Source organism: Condylura cristata, unplaced genomic scaffold, assembly GCF_000260355.1.
Source record: "Condylura cristata isolate star-nosed mole 26May11 unplaced genomic scaffold, ConCri1.0 scaffold00026, whole genome shotgun sequence".
NCBI classification, from domain to species: Eukaryota; Metazoa; Chordata; class Mammalia; order Eulipotyphla; family Talpidae; genus Condylura; species Condylura cristata.
Genome location: NW_004567127.1, coordinates 6756419 through 6774947, shown reverse-complemented (window position 1 = coordinate 6774947; position 18529 = coordinate 6756419). Strand labels below are relative to the sequence as shown.

The 18529-nt window shown below is 46.1% G+C and overlaps 1 protein-coding gene and 1 long non-coding RNA gene across 2 annotated transcripts in view; one reads left to right on the top strand and one right to left on the bottom strand.

Annotated features, from left to right (window-relative positions):
- LOC105854107 overlaps window positions 1-13492 on the top strand; it is a 17490-nt gene extending 3998 nt beyond the window's left edge. Inside the window, exons 2-3 of the long non-coding RNA XR_001145829.1 lie at window positions 5711-6079; window positions 13431-13492. This is a non-coding gene — a long non-coding RNA (uncharacterized LOC105854107). The remainder of the gene's footprint in view (window positions 1-5710; window positions 6080-13430) is intronic.
- Window positions 10470-18529, bottom strand: part of SLC16A1 (solute carrier family 16 (monocarboxylate transporter), member 1) — a 14775-nt gene continuing 6715 nt past the window's right edge. Inside the window, exons 3-4 of the mRNA XM_004689493.2 lie at window positions 15751-16617; window positions 10470-13543 (exon numbers count right to left, since the gene is read on the bottom strand). Coding sequence (XP_004689550.1) covers window positions 13269-13543; window positions 15751-16617 — 1142 coding nt within the window. The 3' untranslated portion in view covers window positions 10470-13268. The remainder of the gene's footprint in view (window positions 13544-15750; window positions 16618-18529) is intronic.

Genomic DNA, 18529 nt, shown 5'->3' with positions numbered 1-18529 from the left:
GCACCTGTGCGGACCTGGAGTTGCAGAGAAGCTGCAGGGGCAGCGGAAGGCTGGAGGCGAAGGGGAAGCGACCAGTCCTGTGAGGGGGGCTAGAACCGTCTGCCCCTTGCCACCGCAGTCTGCCTGAGCGAGAGGACCTGCAGATGAGCGGGTCGGGGTTTGGAGATGTGGACCCCGTGCAGCGAGGAGCTTGGCCTCTGCGCCTGGGTGACCACAGGGTGAGGAGGTCATGTGATGTCACAACAGCACCTCATTCTGGCGTATTACTCAGATTATCTAGAGCTCAGACATAGAGCAATGAACAGGTTCCTAGGGCGCCTGCCCCAGGGGTTGAAGGCTGGGGCTGGCCCAGATGGACCAGGCACAGGGAGGCTGCGGGGGCGCAGGACTGTCTGAACACCACGTCAGGGACCTCCCCAGGTCGTGTCAGGACCGGCCAGCCCAGACCAGCAGCGACTGGAGGAACGCCATTGCCATCCCAGCAACATGGAACAGGGCGGGGAGGAGGTGTCCCGGGTCCTGTGGGGCTGGGGATGACCCTGTGGCAGACTTCCTGTGGCATGGTCTTGCTGGCACTCCAGGGAGGGGCGGGCCAGGCGCTGAGGTGTGCTCATGCTGGAACGTTCCCGCGGGCAGGTTGACCTCTGCCAGTCTTATCTGGCAGCTAAAAGTGTAGGGGTGGCCAAAGGATCACCTAGTGAGGGGAGAAGTCAATCAAGGGCTGTTTGATGTGCCATGTAGCTGAAGGACACCTGTCTTCAGCTCACTGGGTCTGAGGGCACGAGGGAGGCCAGCTCCCTCTGCAGACCCCCCCATCTGCGCCAGCGTCCATTCTAGCTCACCAGTGTCCATTCTCCCTCTCCCCTCCCACTTCTTCCTCTTGCCTCCCCATCCTCCTCCTCTCCCTCTCACTTCCTCCTTTTTTTTCTTCTTCTCTTTCTCCTCTCCAGCAAGTGAGTGCCAGCATCTAGCAGCTATATTCAGAGACACCACCCCCCCTTTCAGGGGAGAAACCCTTTCCTGCTGCCCCTTGCTGACTAGACAACCCCCTCCTTCCCCCACCCCTCCCCCTTCCCCCAGCAACACTTCGCCTTTCAGAGGCAAACACAGTGTTCCCTGCTGGTTGCCTGAGGCTCTGGGACGCTGAGGGCACCCCCTTAGGGAAGACCTGCACCCTGAGATGGGAGGTGCTTCTCCTTCACCACCTGCCCACAGATTGCAGCCGAGGTAGAAAGGCAGGAAAAGTTGAGGCCTCTCTGTCCTGGGCCTCCCAGACCTGGCCCTGGGACACAGTCCACGGAGTCCCTGACGCTCAGGTGTGGTGAGCTCTGATTTATTCCCCGGCTACACTGTTTTGAAAACAGACCCCAGGCCTCAACCGTCCTTTTATCTTCCCAGCCCAGGCAGGGGCGAGGCGCTGAGGCCTCTCTCTGGCAGCTCTTCTCCGGAGTGGGTGCCGCCTCCCGCAGAACCTGCCCCGCCCCGGAAGCCGTGTCCCTCCCCCTCGAGAAGCCCAGTGCTGTAGGGTGTTTGAAAGGTTAGCGGATGAGCGTGGAGGAGGGTTCTGAAAGGCTTTACTTTAGATCTTAGCCAAAAGGCCGAGAAGCGAAAGACTTTAGGTGGAGGAAGGCTGGCTGGCTGCTGCTTAGGGGAACGCAGAGCCCAGGCTTCCAGGGGGTCTGCGCTGTTGACGGCTATTGCCTGGCTGTTTATGCCTCTGCAAGACCAGTGTTGTTCGGAGGACCTGAAAGCTGACTTAATGGAGGGAGGGTGGAGGTGCAGATGTTTCCTGTCTGACGGGTGATGCAAATTGTTCCAGTGCGCGACCATGCAAATGACTTTTCAGTGGAGAAGGAATCTCCTGAAGTTCACTTCTCACTTGGAATAGCTGTAGAGCCTCCCCGGTTCCCCCCTTGTTGATGAGTAATGTTAACAGGTGCTTTTTTACCTGTATGAATCATGACTTGACCATTTCAAAATTTGTCCTCTAGGGGTGGGTTAAGGAAGACCTTTAACAGAGGTAGTAATGCAAACTGCTTGAGGCGCATTTACTCTGTGCCGGGTACTATGCCAAGGGTTTTAGAGATGCTGACTTATTTAATCCTCATGGTAACCCGTAAGCCCCATTTGACGGATGTGGAAACTGAGAGGCAGGAGCCTAGTAACTGGCCTAGGGACTTGGAGCAAGTCAGTGGTCTACGCTGACCCATGTTCCCAGAGGCCCGGAGCGTGGCATAAAGACTCCCACGGGTTAGGCCTTCCAAAAGAGGAGACATGAATGGGGGTTGGCACAGAGGAGGTTTCCAGGGGCAAGTTACCCTGTAGAAAGGTCTGAGAGTGAGAAATTCAGTTGGGCCAGAGAGTAGGGTGTGGACTGCAAAGTGGCCAGAGATAAGACTGAAGGAAGCCTACGGATTAAGAAGCCATGGTCAGGCTAAGGAGTTCGGACTTTGTCCTTTAACTCCAGACTTTCTAAGCTTCGGAGTAATATGATTAGATGAGTTTTATTATTTTTATCTTTATTATTTTCTTTGAAGTTATAAAAGCAACCGGGAGAGTCGGCCTTTTTAGAAGGATCACTTAGGCAGTGGTGTTAGGACCGGCTGGAGGTGAAGAGAATAAAGGTCAAGAGGCTACTGGAAACCAAAGCCCAGTGCCCGGGAAAAGAGGGGGTGGGAAGAACAGCAGAGCAGGTGAATCTACCTCTGGGCGACTGAAGAGGCAGGCAGCGAGGGTGGGGGCTGGGCTCTGGGAGAGGAGCTCAGCAGCCCTCCAGCAGGCCTGCTTCCTTAAAGCCCTGACACACCTGTGCCTGCTCATGCTTAGCATCTGAGAAGCAAAGACAGTACTTAGGATTTAAAAGGAAAATGTCACTTATCAGAAAGTGTCTGCGGCTCCCATTCCGAAAAGCATCTATAAACCGGGTCTGACGCCAAGAACCGGGGCCTGAAGGTGGGGAAAGAGGAGGAAAAAAAAAAGCAGTGGAGAAAAAAGAAGAGGGAAACCATGCAGCCAGCCACCTTGTAGCAGCCCGCCCGCACAGATTGTCAGCACACCAGGTGATTCGCAACCCCGCCCAGCCTGCCTCCTGGCTCCTCTGTGGCCACCAGCCACTTCCTCTTGGGGCTTGGCCAAAGGGAGCTCAGGAAATGCAAACTTTTATTTCTGGAATCAGTGTCACACACGAGGAAAGGAAACCCCCTAGTGAAAAGTCACATCTGAAATTCCAAAGCCAAGGAGGAGGACTGGAATCTTGATTGTTGAGGTCAGGGCCATCTCGTGCAGGGCCAGCGTGCACCGTCACTGCTCACCCTTTAAGGGGATCCAGGATCTGGCCTCTTCCCTCCTTGTGTTTCCAGACTTCCGTCCACTTAGCTTGGCCACAGAGGGGTCTGCAGTCTGGCGTGGTGCTCAGCTGATAGCAGGGAGTGACCGTGGGGGTAGAGGCCAGCGGAAGGACGCTTCTCATTCTACCCGCCTGTCCATGGTCTGGGTGAATCAGTGGTGGCACGTACCTGAAAGCATTTGTCCGTGGATGAAGCCTGCCGATGCTCCCTGTTGCTGTCTCTTGCTGTGGCCCCCGAGCCACAAGAGACACTGGTGGGGCCAGTCAAGCAGATGAGGATTCTGGTTTTCAGACTACTAAGCACCCAACAGTATGCTGTGTGCTCTCACACTTAATCTTCACAATAACTTTATCAGAGCTCAGAGAAATGAACTTGCTCAAGCACATGGTTGTTCGTTTGTTTGTTCTGTATGGGTCGCTCAAGGTGGGGTAGAGGTGTCTCCGTGTGCTGTCCCGTCACAGCCCTTAGGGCATGGCCCTCCCCACCAGACTACAAGCTGAGCGTGTCCAGAAGGTGTTGTAGTCCCTTATCCAGCAAGTATTCAGGCATGAAAACGTGCTCTCAAAAATACTCTTTGGATTGAGTGAAAGAACACAGGCCTTATATCCACTGCTGTATTCACTTTCTTCCCCTACAAAAAGTTCGAGGTGTGGGAAGACACACTATGTGTTATTCATGGGTAGAGTTCAGCCTGGAACATCATTTGGTGACAGTAAGGAGCCCGGTGGTAAAAGAACAAATGATATCTGAGTGAACAAATTCTACTGTTTTGATGACATCAGTATATTTGTTTCTGATGCTGATTTCTTGGTCTCATGATGTTATACTGTGACTTGAGGAGGTGCTGAGTGCTCAGCCTCCTGAATTAAAGGCTTGTCTGCCGCTGAATGATGACCAGAAGAGGCGCTGCAGAAATACTGCACCCCCCCCCCCCCCCCCCCAGATTGTAAGGGCAGGAGGCACAGATGGCCCCTGGCTTCCACACACCACAGCTTTGGTCCGGCAACAGACCATTGTGCTTGTGGCTGCCATGTCTATTTACTTCCCTTTCACCAGATGCAAGTACTAATCATCAGCTTCATTTTTAAAAAAAGATTTATTTATTTATTCATATAGAGTTGGGGTACAGGCCAGAGATGCGGAGGGTGAGAGGATTCACCAGGGACAGAGTGGGGAGCAGAACAGGCAGATCAATGAAGTACACTGCTGAGGGAGCAGCGGGCGGGTCAGGAGAGGTCTGCCTTGCGCCATGTGGATCTCCTCCCGGGCAGGCGGGGATAGAACTCATGCTGACATGGCTTAAGCTTCTCAGTGTTGTGCTTTAACCAGCTGCGCCACCAGGGAAGGCCCCATCAGATTTATTTTTAAAGGTGGTATGTGTTTCTTGCTAGAACTCTTTTTCGATCAAATGTAGTCTGTTCCTTCTGTAAATCATAGCATTTAATGCATTAAATGTTTTGTTTTAGTATAAAAGCAATCATTTAAAATATGGAAAATTTGGAATATTGAAAACAGAAAAATATCAATTTGAGTTTTATCATGCTCACAAAGTGAAAAACCTGTTCTTGTTTGTTTTTAAAGATTTTTTTTTATTTATACATACATGAATTGGCATGTAGGCCAGCGGTGTGGGGTGTGAGAGGATTCACCAGAGACAGAGTGGGGAGCAGAACAGGCAGATGGACTAAAATAAAAGATGGACTGCTGAGGGGAACAGTGGGCAGGTCAGCAGAGTTCTGCTGCACCCTGTGGGTCTCCTTTCTGGCCAGGAAACTCACGCCCCAGTGACTGGCCATAGTTTTGATAGTGCTGAGACTTTGACCCTTGTGCCACCAGGGAGGCCTGTGACAGGCCTGTTTTTAAGTGTCTTTTTCCCTGTGCATATCGGTCTGTATATGTTGTGTGAAGGGTATATGTATACACACACACACAGAGTTGTTTCCCTACAGAGAGAGCTGTCGTGATAGTTGGTGTGCAGCTTTTTCATTTAACATTGTGTCACGTTTATAGCATAAGGACTTCAGACCCCCCTAAAGTAGTTATTGATTCACGTTTTAAGATTTTTCAAGAAACTGATCAATTCAAAGAGACACAACTTTCTTATATGAATTTTAAATCTGGAATTCTCAAAACAGGTGAACTCACGGTACTCAACACATACCTTAAATCACATCACTGATGTGGGGAAGAATAAAAACCTATCAGTCTTTCAATTTGCACTGTTAGGGACAGGGAGCAAATACATGCCACTCCAGGTCATGTCTTTGGCAAAAAGTTTTACTTCAGGGAGGGCTCCGGAGGCTGGGTGGAAGTTGCTTTTGAAGTTTACATCTAAACTCCTCGCTGCCTTTCTGGATTTGTAGGGCAGCAAGTGGGAAAGCTGAGCCGTCAGCACCGAAAGCTAGGCCCCCCGGAGGCCGAGCAGGCTGACCGCTGGTGGCAAAGATGCGGAGGTGACCCCCAAGGCCAAAACACTTAAGCAGCGGAAACCCTGTCGGGGCAGAGCGATTGCAGATACTCCTGCTCTGCTGTTTTCCAGAGAGGCCGTGCACCAGAGGAAGTATCCGGCCACAAATCCAGAATTAAAAGGAAAAGGCTCTTGCAACTGTCACGAAACTGCTTCGGGGGGACAATCATGGTGATACTTGGTTAAAGTTCACAGAACACCTAAACACTCTCGCACTGAAGATGTGCCTCAAGGGCTGTTCAGCCCTAGCAGAAACCCTCAGTCGGTATGTGAGGAAACTGCGGCTATAGTTACACCTGCGTGAAAGAGGGTTGGGGGAGAAGCATGGAACAGACACCTTTTCCCCTGCCCCCTCTTGTATGTACCCATGCAGCTGGGAAGGAGTAAGGTAGCTATATCAAATGTAATGGAACAGGGGGCCTCCCTGGTGGTACAAGAGGTTAAGTCTCAGTACTGTGAAGCTGTTTGGCCACTGCAGCCGGATCCCCAGCCAGGGAGGGGACCCACAGGGCTCAGCAGACCTCTCCTCAGCAGTGTGTTTCAGTGGACCCACCTGTTCTGCTCCCCACTCTGGCTCTGGTGATTCCTCTCACCCCCTGCATCTCTGGCCTGTGCCCCAGCTATATATGCATGAGTAAAGAAATCTTAAAAACAAAAACAAAAAAAGTGTGGTGGAACAAAGGGGAAAGGCGACATAGTAGGGGATATCTGGAGGAGAAACATGTAGAAAAGAGATGCTTGGAAGGGACCTGTGGGTGAGACACACCTGTACCTCGGCAGACAGTGGCAGCCATTGTCTTGACGTGGTCTGTTTGATTTTGAGTCTCTCCTCCTGTCCCAGCTCTCTGGGACCTGCCTTGCCCCTTCTCATGGCTCCTTACCAGAAGATATCACAGACTCGAGACAACCTTTAGGGCTTTTCTGGCCTGACCTTTGGCACCTGCCCACGAGGGGACGGGTGAATTGTTTTATTTGGTACAGCCTATCTTCTCTCTCTATGCACACGAATTCTATTGAAAACTCTGTTTCCTTTGTGTATGCAAATGGTCGCATTCCCTTTAAAGCTTTCACCTCTTAATAGTCTGGGGTCCCTGGGTACCCCTTGGCCACATGCTAACAGAACTAATGACCCTTGGGGCCATTCTGATCATCCTCACTGGCACCAGAGGGCGACTCCTGAAGCAGCAGGGTTTGCTCCTCAGGACGGCCCTGCCCTTCAGCCAGTTCCTCTGCACAATCTGACATTCTCAGCTCCACCAAAATTGGTATCAGTGATTTGAAAATCCCCAAACATCTCACTGATGCTTGCTTCAAGGAGCAGCAGCTGTGCAAGCTCCGACACTAGGAAGGTGAGGTCTCTGACACATGAGATTACAGCAAGGTAGACCAGCAAGCCATGGACCTGCAAATTCTGCCAAAAATCAAAGCTGTCCTCAGCTTTAGGTCTACGTCTGCTCCGTGTTTGCACGTACAGGTGGAATTCACCCTCACAAACTGATGTTCTAAATTTCTTGTAAAGAATCTAATTAGGGTGGTGGTACAGGGATTCAGCCCATGAAGCTGTCCACAGCCACTGTAGCAGGAGTTCGACCCCTGGCCAGGGAGCTGACCCACAGGGCCCAGCAGACCTCTCCTGTCTCACCTCTGCTCCCCTCAGCGGTGTATTTCAGTGGATCTGCCTGTTCTGCACTCCACTGTCTCTGGTGAATTCTCTTACTCCCTCTTCCTCTGCACCTCTGGCCTACACTGCAGCTCTTACATGCATAAAAAAATCTTTAAATGACCCATTAAAAAAAATGTAGTTCTCTATAAAGGTCTATTCCAGGAAGACCTAAATCTCATCTCTTTTCCATGGAGGAAAAAGGTATCTTTGTTTTCCCCAGTAGACACACTAATGAAGTCCCTTTTCTTTCAACCTCTTGTCTTTGCGCTGTAAGATGTGTCTGAAACCCAGTGAGCTACTTCGTCTATGTTGCCGGGTCTCCCCTATATACACAGGAAGTACACATACTATTATTAAACCTTTCTATGACTTTTACTCAATCTGCCTGATATTTGCCAGAGGGGTATGAGGTGATTTTCTTTGCACACTGACAGTTGGTTACGAGTGGTATTTCTGTCGAATCATCATAACTATTGAGTAAAAAAGTAGTTGCTACTAGTAGAAGATCTGTTTCCTGTAGAACGTTGAGATTCAAGTCCATTTTACTCAAGGAGGTAAACATAAATCCACCAATCTTTGTGAATTATTAGTTTTGTCTATCACCAAAGATAGACAAAAGGGAGGATCTGGTCAAAAGGAGAATTTGGTCATTTAGCTAATAAACTATTGTCTCCTTCTGGACAAGTCAATGTAAAAGTCAACAGAAAAGCAAGCCAGGCAGTGCTGCTCAGCTGAAAAAAAAGATAACCTGCACATGTAAGCGCTGCTCTTCCAATCAATCATTTGAATGATTTTGCCACTATGGTCCAGACTGAATAAAGAGTGACTGAATCTAACCCTAAAGGCAGGGGCCTCCCTGGTGCAGGCTGCGGTTCGATCCCTGGCGGGGTGTAGACTAGAGGCACACGTGGGGTAAGAGGATTCAAGAGACAAAATGGGGAGCAGTTGGTGAGACAGGAGAGGCCTGCTGTGCCATGTGGGTTAGCTCCCTGGCCCGGGGTCGAACTCATGCTGCAGTAATTGGCGGAAGCTTGATAGCATTGTCTTTAACTCCTGCACCACCAGGGAGGTCCATAAATAAATAAACCTAAAACAACCAACCCTAAAGCCAGAAGACATTTCAGGAGTTGTATACTTGAAACTCCCTTAGATGCTTCTAAAACTCTGGAGCAACTTGGTTTATTGTGCACATTTGGACAAGCCCAGCAAACATGGGTCCTCACGTCAGTCAAGTACTTAAGTTCTCAATAGTGACACCAGTCTGTCATTAACCTCTTTCTTCATGTCTTTGAGGCAAGTGTCTGACCTCATTATTAAAATAAGCATGTTACAAAGGTGGAAATTTACTTTAACCTTTCCTTATCTTCCCAAGTAAGAGTGGCAAGTGAAATAAATGCTAGATTATTAAATTTATTATAGTTGTGTGCCTCATTTGCCAAATAGGGAAAAACCCAGACACTTGGGTAAATACCCAACTTATCAGTCTGAAACAACACAATAATAAATTGGTTCACACAAAAATGTTAAATGACTTGATAGTTTTTCTCCTTTCTGGAACACAAGCTGAACATGCACACATAGCTATGGTGCAAATGTAAGATGCTAAAGTCAGACAACCCAAGCATCTGGAGGACCATTCCCAATGTGATTAAATCAAGATAGACACCTCTCAATTTTCTATGATTTGTTTTACCTTCATCCTTTTCTGATTCTTGTAGAAATTACTTTATCTTGGCACATTAAATTTTCAGTGGACTTCAGTATAAAACGATAGTATTGTTTAGTTACCATGGTTATGTGCAGTTGCCCAACCTATCAGTTTCTTAATTTTCTAGCTTTGACTAGGGAGCCTGTTTGAAGAGTGTATCCCTGAACAAATTCCAGGACGCTCTGGGTACTGTAAATACCTAAGAGCTGTATCCTTTTTCTCTAGACTTATAGAAAGGGTGGTGCTGAAAGTAAGATAGGGGCTCTATGCATATGCTTCCCCAAAGTAGCCAGTGAAACTGTGACCCTAAACTAAAACTTAGTCACTTCTCACATGGAACCAGGAAACAGACTGGCTGCTTCCAGCACAGCACACAACAGTGCAACACAGAATTAGCTGAGTGACAAGAAAGAAAGGGCACAGAGTAGCCCTGTGTTGGATGATCAGCTGTTATCAAAACTGATGCTGAATAAATTTCTTAAGCATGTCTCTGCAGTGGGGAGATCTGTGAGTTGGACTGAGTGATAAGAAAGGTTGAATTCTGGCTTGGAGCGAACTTTTTAAGATTTATTTATGCTTACAGAACTGGGGTACAGGTCAGAGGTATGGTGTATGAGAGGATCCACTAGAGACAGAGTGGGGAGCAGAACAGGCATATCTACTGAGAGACACTGCTGAGGGGAGCAGCAGGCGGGACATGAGAGGTCTGCTGTGCCATGTGGGTCAGCTCCCTGGCCGAGGATCAAACTCATGCTGCAGTGGCTTCGGATAGCTTCATAATGTGGTACTTTGACCTGTTGCACCACCAGGGAGAGTCCTTTTAAAAAAAAAAAAAAAAAAAGCTTTATTTTTACTTATTTATGCATACAAGAACAGAGAGGTGTAGCAGATGAGAGGGTTCACCAGAGACAAAGTGGGGAGCAAAACAGGCAGATCCACTGAAATACACCGCTGAGGGGAGCAGAGGTGAGACAGGAGAGGTCTGCTGTGCCATGCGGGTCAGCTCCCTGGCCGGGGATTGAACTTATGCCACAGTGGCTGTCAAAAGGTAGATAGTGCTGAGACTTTAACCGCTGTGCCACCAGGGAGGCTCTGAGCATTTTTTTTTTAAAGATTTATTTATTTATACATACAGAACTGGGGTACAGGCCAGTGGCTCAGGGGCGGCGAGGGGCTTCACCAGAGACAGAGTGGGGAGCAGAACAGGCAGATCGACGAAGTACACAGCGGGCGGGTCAGGAAAGGTCTGCCGCGCCATGTGGTCACCTCCGGGGCAGGCAGGAATCGAACTCATGTGGAAGCGGCTTTAGCTTCTCAGTGCTGTGCTTTAACCCGCTGTGCCACCAGGGAGGGCTTGAGCGAGTTTTTAACCTTGTTTCTGAATAATAGCAATTTCAAAACTTAAGTCCATGTCACAACCTCCCATTCAGCTAAACAAGTTCAATGACTGAACAAAAACTAAGTAGGATCTAAAATGTGGATTTAGCTCAACAATTGCAATGGGAGAAAAGTACACTATATAATTTCTTTATGTTAAAAAAAAGTCACATTCCCTTTACTTATATTACCTCCCTTATTGTAATTCTATTTTTATAGAAGGGAAAAGCAAACAGATTATGTTAAGTCTGTGGAATATGGCACAGTCCACACTGACGCTAAGGGTGCCACAGCAGGCTTCTTCCATAGAGCCCCTCCTCCTGCCACAACACTCGGGCACAGAAATGGTAACTGCTCTGGATGTTTTTGTTACAGTGTCCCCGAAGGGTACCCAGGAATCCCAGGCTGCCAAGGGATACATACTCTGAAAGGAACTAGGATATCTTTGTGCATAAAGGCAAAAGCAGACTCTTAGTGTGAAAGATATTTAATAGAATTAACATGCACAGAAGGAGGAAAAGCGAGAACACTCCTAGTAATAGTTTCTCAGTAAAACTCCAAATTACCCATCCCCATGTGGGGCAAATGCCCAAACAGGGTTGGCTTGAAACAGGGCAGGCAAGGCCTGAAGTTTTGTCCCAAGTCTAAAGTACTTTCTTGTAGTGTCCCACAAGAAAGGGGTCAGCAAGCCCGGAGGGCTGGGTAGGAGACACAGCACGGCAACGGCTGCTGCCGCTGTCTCTGCCAAGAGCAGCTTCCCCGTGTGTCTGTCACCTACAGGTGTCTTCCAGGTCCCCTCATGTCTGTCCTCCACGTCTCTCCTGCAAGGCTCCTTCCCAGCAGTACCAGGGTGCAAGTCAAGCTGCAGAAAGGAGAGGGCCCGCCTGCTTCCTGGATTACTGAGCCAGACAGGCTGCTCAGCTCCTGCCCCGGCCCCCAGCAGCTGTCCTAGCCGGAGGCCTGGTTGGTGGCGTTATGGGACTTATAGCCCAAGGCAGCTGCCCGGAAGGAAATGGCACCTCCCTTGCGGAGGTTTATCTAGCGCTTTCAGAGAGGTGGTTTCAACGTTCCCCTCCTATTTGTCTCAAGGAAGAATCATAATAAAATAAGCATATAAACAAATCCCAAAGTACAAAAGCTGAATTATTTCATATCAGCAAAGGACAAACTGAAACTTGATAATGAAAATAAAGACACAGAAATGTTTTCCTCAAGAAAATAAACATTTGAAGAAACATTTCTAAAAAACTGTTTATTTAAAAAAGTCAGCCTCTTACACAAGGTTTTGTACCTATCTACACTTTCATTCTATTAATTACAATATTTTAAAATGTATTGACTATAATTCATTCAATGTCTTATTAGCATTATCTTCCTGCCTCACTTCAAAAAATTAGTTTTAAAAACATTACAATTTTCATTCTGGTCCGTCCTCCCTCCTATCCTTAACTGAACCCATCTCTTTAGTAATTGAAAAGGGTCACAAAAATTTTAGGTATGCATGGAGAATAAGGATATGTCCATAATTCTAACTTAAGGCCTCAGAAAAAAAATAAAAGGAGTTATGTATTAAAACTTAGCAACTTCCCTCCCAATCTTATCCTTATTGGTCATATCCCTCTTTAACTAGCAAACACCAGGGAGAACACACACACACACACACACACACACACACAGACTGAATACCTCACTCATAGCTCTAAGGTAGATGGCAGATAAACCTAGAAACCACTATGAATCAAAGGGCAAAATTCCAGGAAAGCAAACAAACAAAAAAAATCCAACTCTCACAGTTTTACTGAGGATCTAGAAAAACCTTAGCTGAATCCAGCTGCTGTTTGAAATAGCTGTCTACATTTAATTAGGTATGTTGTATTTACTACAGAGGCACAAATATATAGTTTGGCATATTTTAATACAAACTTTAACAGTGAAAAAATAATACTAAGTGATCTATAATCACCCAAGATGTGTCTCTGAAAAGGGGAGCAAAAATAGTAATTTTATGATATCAATTTAATGACATCTAATAAGCATCCCATGAAAAGATACTGGAGATGTGATGATACCTATACTGTGTCTAGAACGGCCAAGAAGTTTCCAAAGTTTTATGATTTCAATTTCCTAAATATATAGCTAGCAGGCCCATGTGCCAGGCAACTATTGACAATGCTAAGAGGCCTTTGGTAGGGGGAGTCTCATAAGCCCCAGTTTTCAGCCAATATTTCTGCTCAGCAATCTTCCAGTGAGAATGCCTACCAATACATTACAAATAACAATGAAGCAAGATTACTTTAAAATTTTAGATTTGCCTCAAAATAAGTTAGCTTTCCTTTTAATGAAACAGTTAACATAGATGAATTCAATAGAATGGTTTAAAAAGTTAAGGCTCCCCTAAAGAGTCTAAAGACTAAACTTAAGGCACATATTATAATCTTCATGACACTGTTAAAAGCTAACATTAACCAAAAAAAAAAAAAAGACTTCCTTCCCTCACTCTTTGCCAACCTGCCAACCACTCCCTCCCTAAGAGGACAATTCATGTTTAATTCAGGCTGCTGGGAAGGAGTGAAACAAAAACCCCACCAATGAACACTTGCTATGATGTCCACACTTGCATTGAGCACCAGTGGTGGGTTGCAGGCCTGCAGAGTGTTTTAGCTCTCTTGGGTCACAAGCTGCTCCATTTACCCGTTGGCCCCTGGTTCAGATTTGATTCTCCTCTTCTTTGGGGCTTCCGTCTATGCTTTTCTGCTCTTGAGATTCTGTTGAATCAATCACTTCCTTTGGTTTGTCAACAATATCTATATTGATCTCCTCCTCTTTATTTTCCTCTCTTTGCTTCTCGGCTTCCTGCTCTCTTGCCAGAAGGTGATAATTGATGCCCATGCCGATGAAGAGGTAAATGCCCGCGACGATAAGGATGATGCCACACGCCCAGTACGTGTACTTGTAGTCGCCATACAGATCATTGAGACGGCCTAAGGGGGTCAAAAAAAAAAACACCAAAAAAGAAAACCCAAAAAACAGTTATGTGGGTACAAGTAAAAATTATAACTTTCCCAAATAAAACTTAAGGGTCCACTCAGGATGTCGACCCAATCTTTCCAGAATGTACAATGACAAATCAGACTGAAAATGGACTGCTATGAGTGATCTAATCTCTTGTTTATGTCACATTTGATTCTGGATAACCTTATGAATGTCATTTCTAGCAACTTGAAAAAAAAATGCTGGCAAATTTGAATTGAGAAAGTTCTAGAGATCATTTGGAATTAATCCTCTCAATATATCTTAGAAAAAAAATGTTGCTAGAGAGAGTTGGAGAGTCTTGGCCAAGCAATAATGCTAATTTCAGGCTCCCACGTCCATGCTATCTCTGAAACCAGCATTTCCCAAAGAACACTTGGTGGCACTCACCTCAGGATAAAAATTTTAAATTGGTTACATAGGCCAGTCTAAGGAAGCACTGCAGTCTCCAAACAGGAGAGAATATTATTATCCCAGTGAAGAAGAGACACATTAAAAGCAAGTAAATGAAATGGGTTGATTTTAAATCCAAGAAGTCTGACTCTGAAATCTGTTCAGAATCACTGTGCTACAAGGATATGCTAATGTTTCCAAAGTCAAATAAATTGAGGAAGCAGCATGGCTTACATTTCTAGCAAAAATTCAAAATGTACATTAATACATTAAAGGCATTGTGTGCTCCTGTTATAAAGGAATGCACTCAACTTGGTGTCTTTAGTCATGAAATTAGCATCTTATCAATTAGTAGCTCAAAGAATAAACTCTAGAAAACCTACTCTATATCTATGAATGACATAATATAAGCAATTAAAATATGATTCCATATGGTTTCCCAACTCTCGTGAGTTTTCACTCTGCAAATACCAGGCACTGACTGATGCAAGTCCTGAGGAATGATGAGCAGTGGAGATGATTCCACAAGTCAGTGGAGAAGAAAATTTTAATCAAATAGTCACACAAACTTGGTGCCACAGAGAAGATTTTTAAGCAGAAAATAGGTGTTTCTCCAGTGAGTGGGGCCAGGAAGGCTTCTCTGCAAGTGCAAGCGAAGAGCCTGACAACAGAAGTTGTCTAGGAGAGAGGGGGTGGGAAGTGGGAAGGGGGTCCAGGCAGAGAACAGGACAAGCAGGGGAGGAGGCACTGCCTGGGGGGGGGGGCAGGGAGCGGGGCTGGGGCAGAGAGAGCAAAGGGCAAGAGGTAGGAACCTGCAGGAGAGCTGGGCCTGGCAGGCAGGCTGCGGCCACCTGAGGGATCTGAGCTTGGGCACCACGGGGAAAGCACTTGGGGCAGCCAGAGTGGGTACAGGTGAGCCAGCCAGAAGGTGACACTAGGAGCTGCCTAGAGAGAAGAGGGGACTGCGGACGGGTGGTAGTTGTGTTGGAGAAAATGGGTAGATTACAAAGAAAGAGGTTTAGGTGGTGAAAACTAGCAGGACTTGGACGCTCACTGGGGAGAGGGTGGGCAGTTTTCAAAAGTCAGCGCGCTGGTTAAGTATCTTCCTGACCGGACGCGCACCATCTCAAAGCACACGTCGTACCTAGAGGAAGTCCACATTATTTCACATAATACAGTTAAAATGTAAGTGGTTTTCTCGTGCAGAAGCCATCAGCTGGAGGGTCACTTGCTGCCGTGTGATGATGACGGGCAAGTCATTTCGCATCGAGCACTTCTATTCCTGCATCTGTAAGGTGGGGGCAGTGGCAGTCCTACCTCATAGACTTGTGAGCTGTGACTGCAGCCCAACACTAGGATGGGGCCTGGCAGCTGTGGTTATTTTAGCTTACCAGGGCCCTTACCTGATAGCTACTGTTGTAATTTAAATTTTGTTACTGAGATAAATGCCACAATTAAGCTCACCCACAGTATTTTACAAGTGGAATGATAATGCGCTTTTATACAACAAACATGTTAGTCTTATGATGAGGACATTTTATTCCCATAAATATTTAAACTTGTAGTAATTTTTCATTCCCTTTTCAACTTGGTGCTTCACGTTAATTCACTTCTATAAGTGTCAGCACTGAGGGCAAGGAAGTGAGGAAGCTTCCCCTCACCATCAAGTAGGGGGCTGAGCTCTACTTCCTGCCACTGTCCTATGAACCTTCTATTCCAGCCTTCTATATTAACTGAACCACAGAAGTAATGAGACATACTGTACCTAACATCGGTGGCCCCAGGAGGACAGGACAGCATTCCACAATGGTCACCAACCCCACAGCGCTGGAGAACCGCTGAGGGCCAACGAGGTCCATCAGTGTTTCAAACAATACCGAGCTGAGCCATCCAAAGGCAAATCCAAAGAATCCAGCATAAACACAGAAATGAAGGTAGGTGGTGGACAAAGGTGCCAGCATATGACACACTCCGTTTGCAATACAAGAGGCGGCGAAGAAGTACTGGACTCGCGGTCTTATCCACCTTGTGTTGGCCACAAGTCCCATAGACGGTCTGGCTACCATGTCAACGAAAGCCAGAATGGAAAGAAGGAAGGCGGCCTTCTCGCTAGGGAAATGTTGACTCTTGCCATAATTACTAAGGAAGACCAAAGGGGCAAACAGTCCAAAAAACATGAGTGTATTTCCAAAGAGGTACAGCAAAAAGCCTCTGTGCTTGAATAAGGAAAAGTCCAGGAATTTATTAATTGTTTGGAAGACTGATCGTTTCTCCACCTTGGGGTTTCCTCCAATTAAATCTGTATTTGCATCACCTAACTCTTTTTTTGCATCCGACTTTCCAGCTTCCTGGAGGGACTGTTTCAACTTCTCCCTCCCCGCGCTGGTCGCCGGGGGCCCTATCGGTCGCATCAACGACCCAGCTACACAGCAGTTTAGCAGCAAGCCCCCAAGGATCAGGAAGCTTCCTCTCCAGCCAAAGATATTAAAGAGAACCTGATTGAGGGGGGCCAGGGTGGAGAGGAACACGGGGCTGCCTGCCATCGCCAGTCCATTCGCCAGTGGCCGTTTTTTGTAGAAATACTTGCCAATCATGGTCAGAGCAGGATTCAAGTTGAAGGCAAGCCCAAGACCTGGGAAGGAGAGGAAAAAAGAAGCAGGGACTGAAGTAAATGTGAGAAACACATTTGCAATTATCTGGCCAAAGAAATTAAAATAATAGGTATAAATAACTGAAAGGAGACAAAAGTCCTCATTAGAGGGCATTGTGCGGTAATGAGAAGTAGGCTCTAAACCACAGCACCTGCGGCTGAATGTCAGCACTGGCGTGGGCCGCAGCTCATGGCAGAGCACCTGACTGCGAATGTCAGCCTTACTGTTGTGTAATGTTTATCCTCCTGAGGCTGTTCCCTAATTTGTAAAATAGGCACACAGTAATGTTCTGAGTAAAGCTTTTAGAACAGTGTCTGGCATGTAGTAAGCACTCAATAAATGTTAGTTGCAGTGTTATTTGTAGACTTGACTACTTGTCAAAAATCACTGGAAGGATTGTTATTAATTATAACCATAACATAACTATAGAAGATCATTAAATAAAGTTACCAAAGAGGAAAGAGTTCTACAATAGAAAATGCAATATAAAATTATACCATCTACAACTGTACCAAAAACTAAAAAATGTGCAACTTATATCAGTCATAACAAGGGTTGGAGAATTAAAGATGCTATAGGTACATACATACACACAGATTTTGGATAAGAATACTGCACTATCAAGATGTCAATACTCTCTAAGTAAATGCATTAAGTGAATGCAGTACCAATGAAAATGTCAGTGTATTTCATTTTGGAGATGAGGTAATTGAGCCTAAAATATACTTGAAGAACAAACGATAAGCGCTTCAAAAACAGTTAAATTTTGGGTGGTGCAGTCGGAGGAATAGGATTAATCACAACAGGAAGATTTTCCTTTCAACACGCACATGAAAATTATAATTGTTTTTACTGAGGTAGTTACTTTAAAATGCCGTGTAAGAATTAGAAACATAGGTTCACACTTTTTCAGAACACCAGATATTTTAAAAACTAATCACTAGAACAGGTAAACACCAAGTGATGAAAGTTAACAGAAAGTTTAGGATCAGACCTGAAATAGCATTTTACTCAATAAACAGTGCTAGAATAAGTAAACATGCAAATAACTTCTAGATGCTTTCCCAGTCCCCAGCTGATTCCCTGTTGATGTGTGTCTCAGTTATTCACAGATCTAAACCAATATACCAGAAGCCGGTCACTCCCCTATTTCTAACCTGATAATGGCTTCCTGTCCTGAATGAATATTCACCCTGGTCCTGACTTCCCTCCCTGCTTTCACTCCAGACTATTCTCACCTAGAGTAATAAGCTCCGGCTTCTGAGTTAGGGCCTCCATTCCCCAGGTTTCCAGAAAGCCAGTTTCTACTGTTACTGAGATGTTTATGTAAGTAATCTCTTCCGTGAGCCCTGGCCCTTACCCGTGTCGACCACCCACTCCTCTCCTGTCAGAATGAGACTTTGTATAACGTTTATTCCTCCTGGTACTTTTCCTATTTATTCATTTGTTTATGATAAGTACTCTGTCTCCTCTTATCCCACAATACCTATTACAGTATCTAATATACATATGGTTGCTGCCCAACAAGTATTTGAGCAAATGAATAAGCTATTTCTAAGAATAATATGCTAGACAGGAACAAAAAAGACTGAGTTCTGAATACCTGAAAATAACAGATACTTAATGGGCAAAAGGACTAAATTTAAAAGTTTCTTCAAACAAAATTCAACAGCAAAAAATTGAGAACAGATGCTTATATAATTTATGTTCACAGCAGCATATTCACAATACCTCGAAGGTGGAGCCACTCAGGTGTCCACAGAATTGACAAATGAAATATATTACATGCACACACCGAGGAATATTATTCCACCTTAAAAAGAAACAACATTATGGCCCTCCCTGGTGGCGCAGCGGGTTAAAGCACAGCACTGAGAATCTGAAGCCACTTCC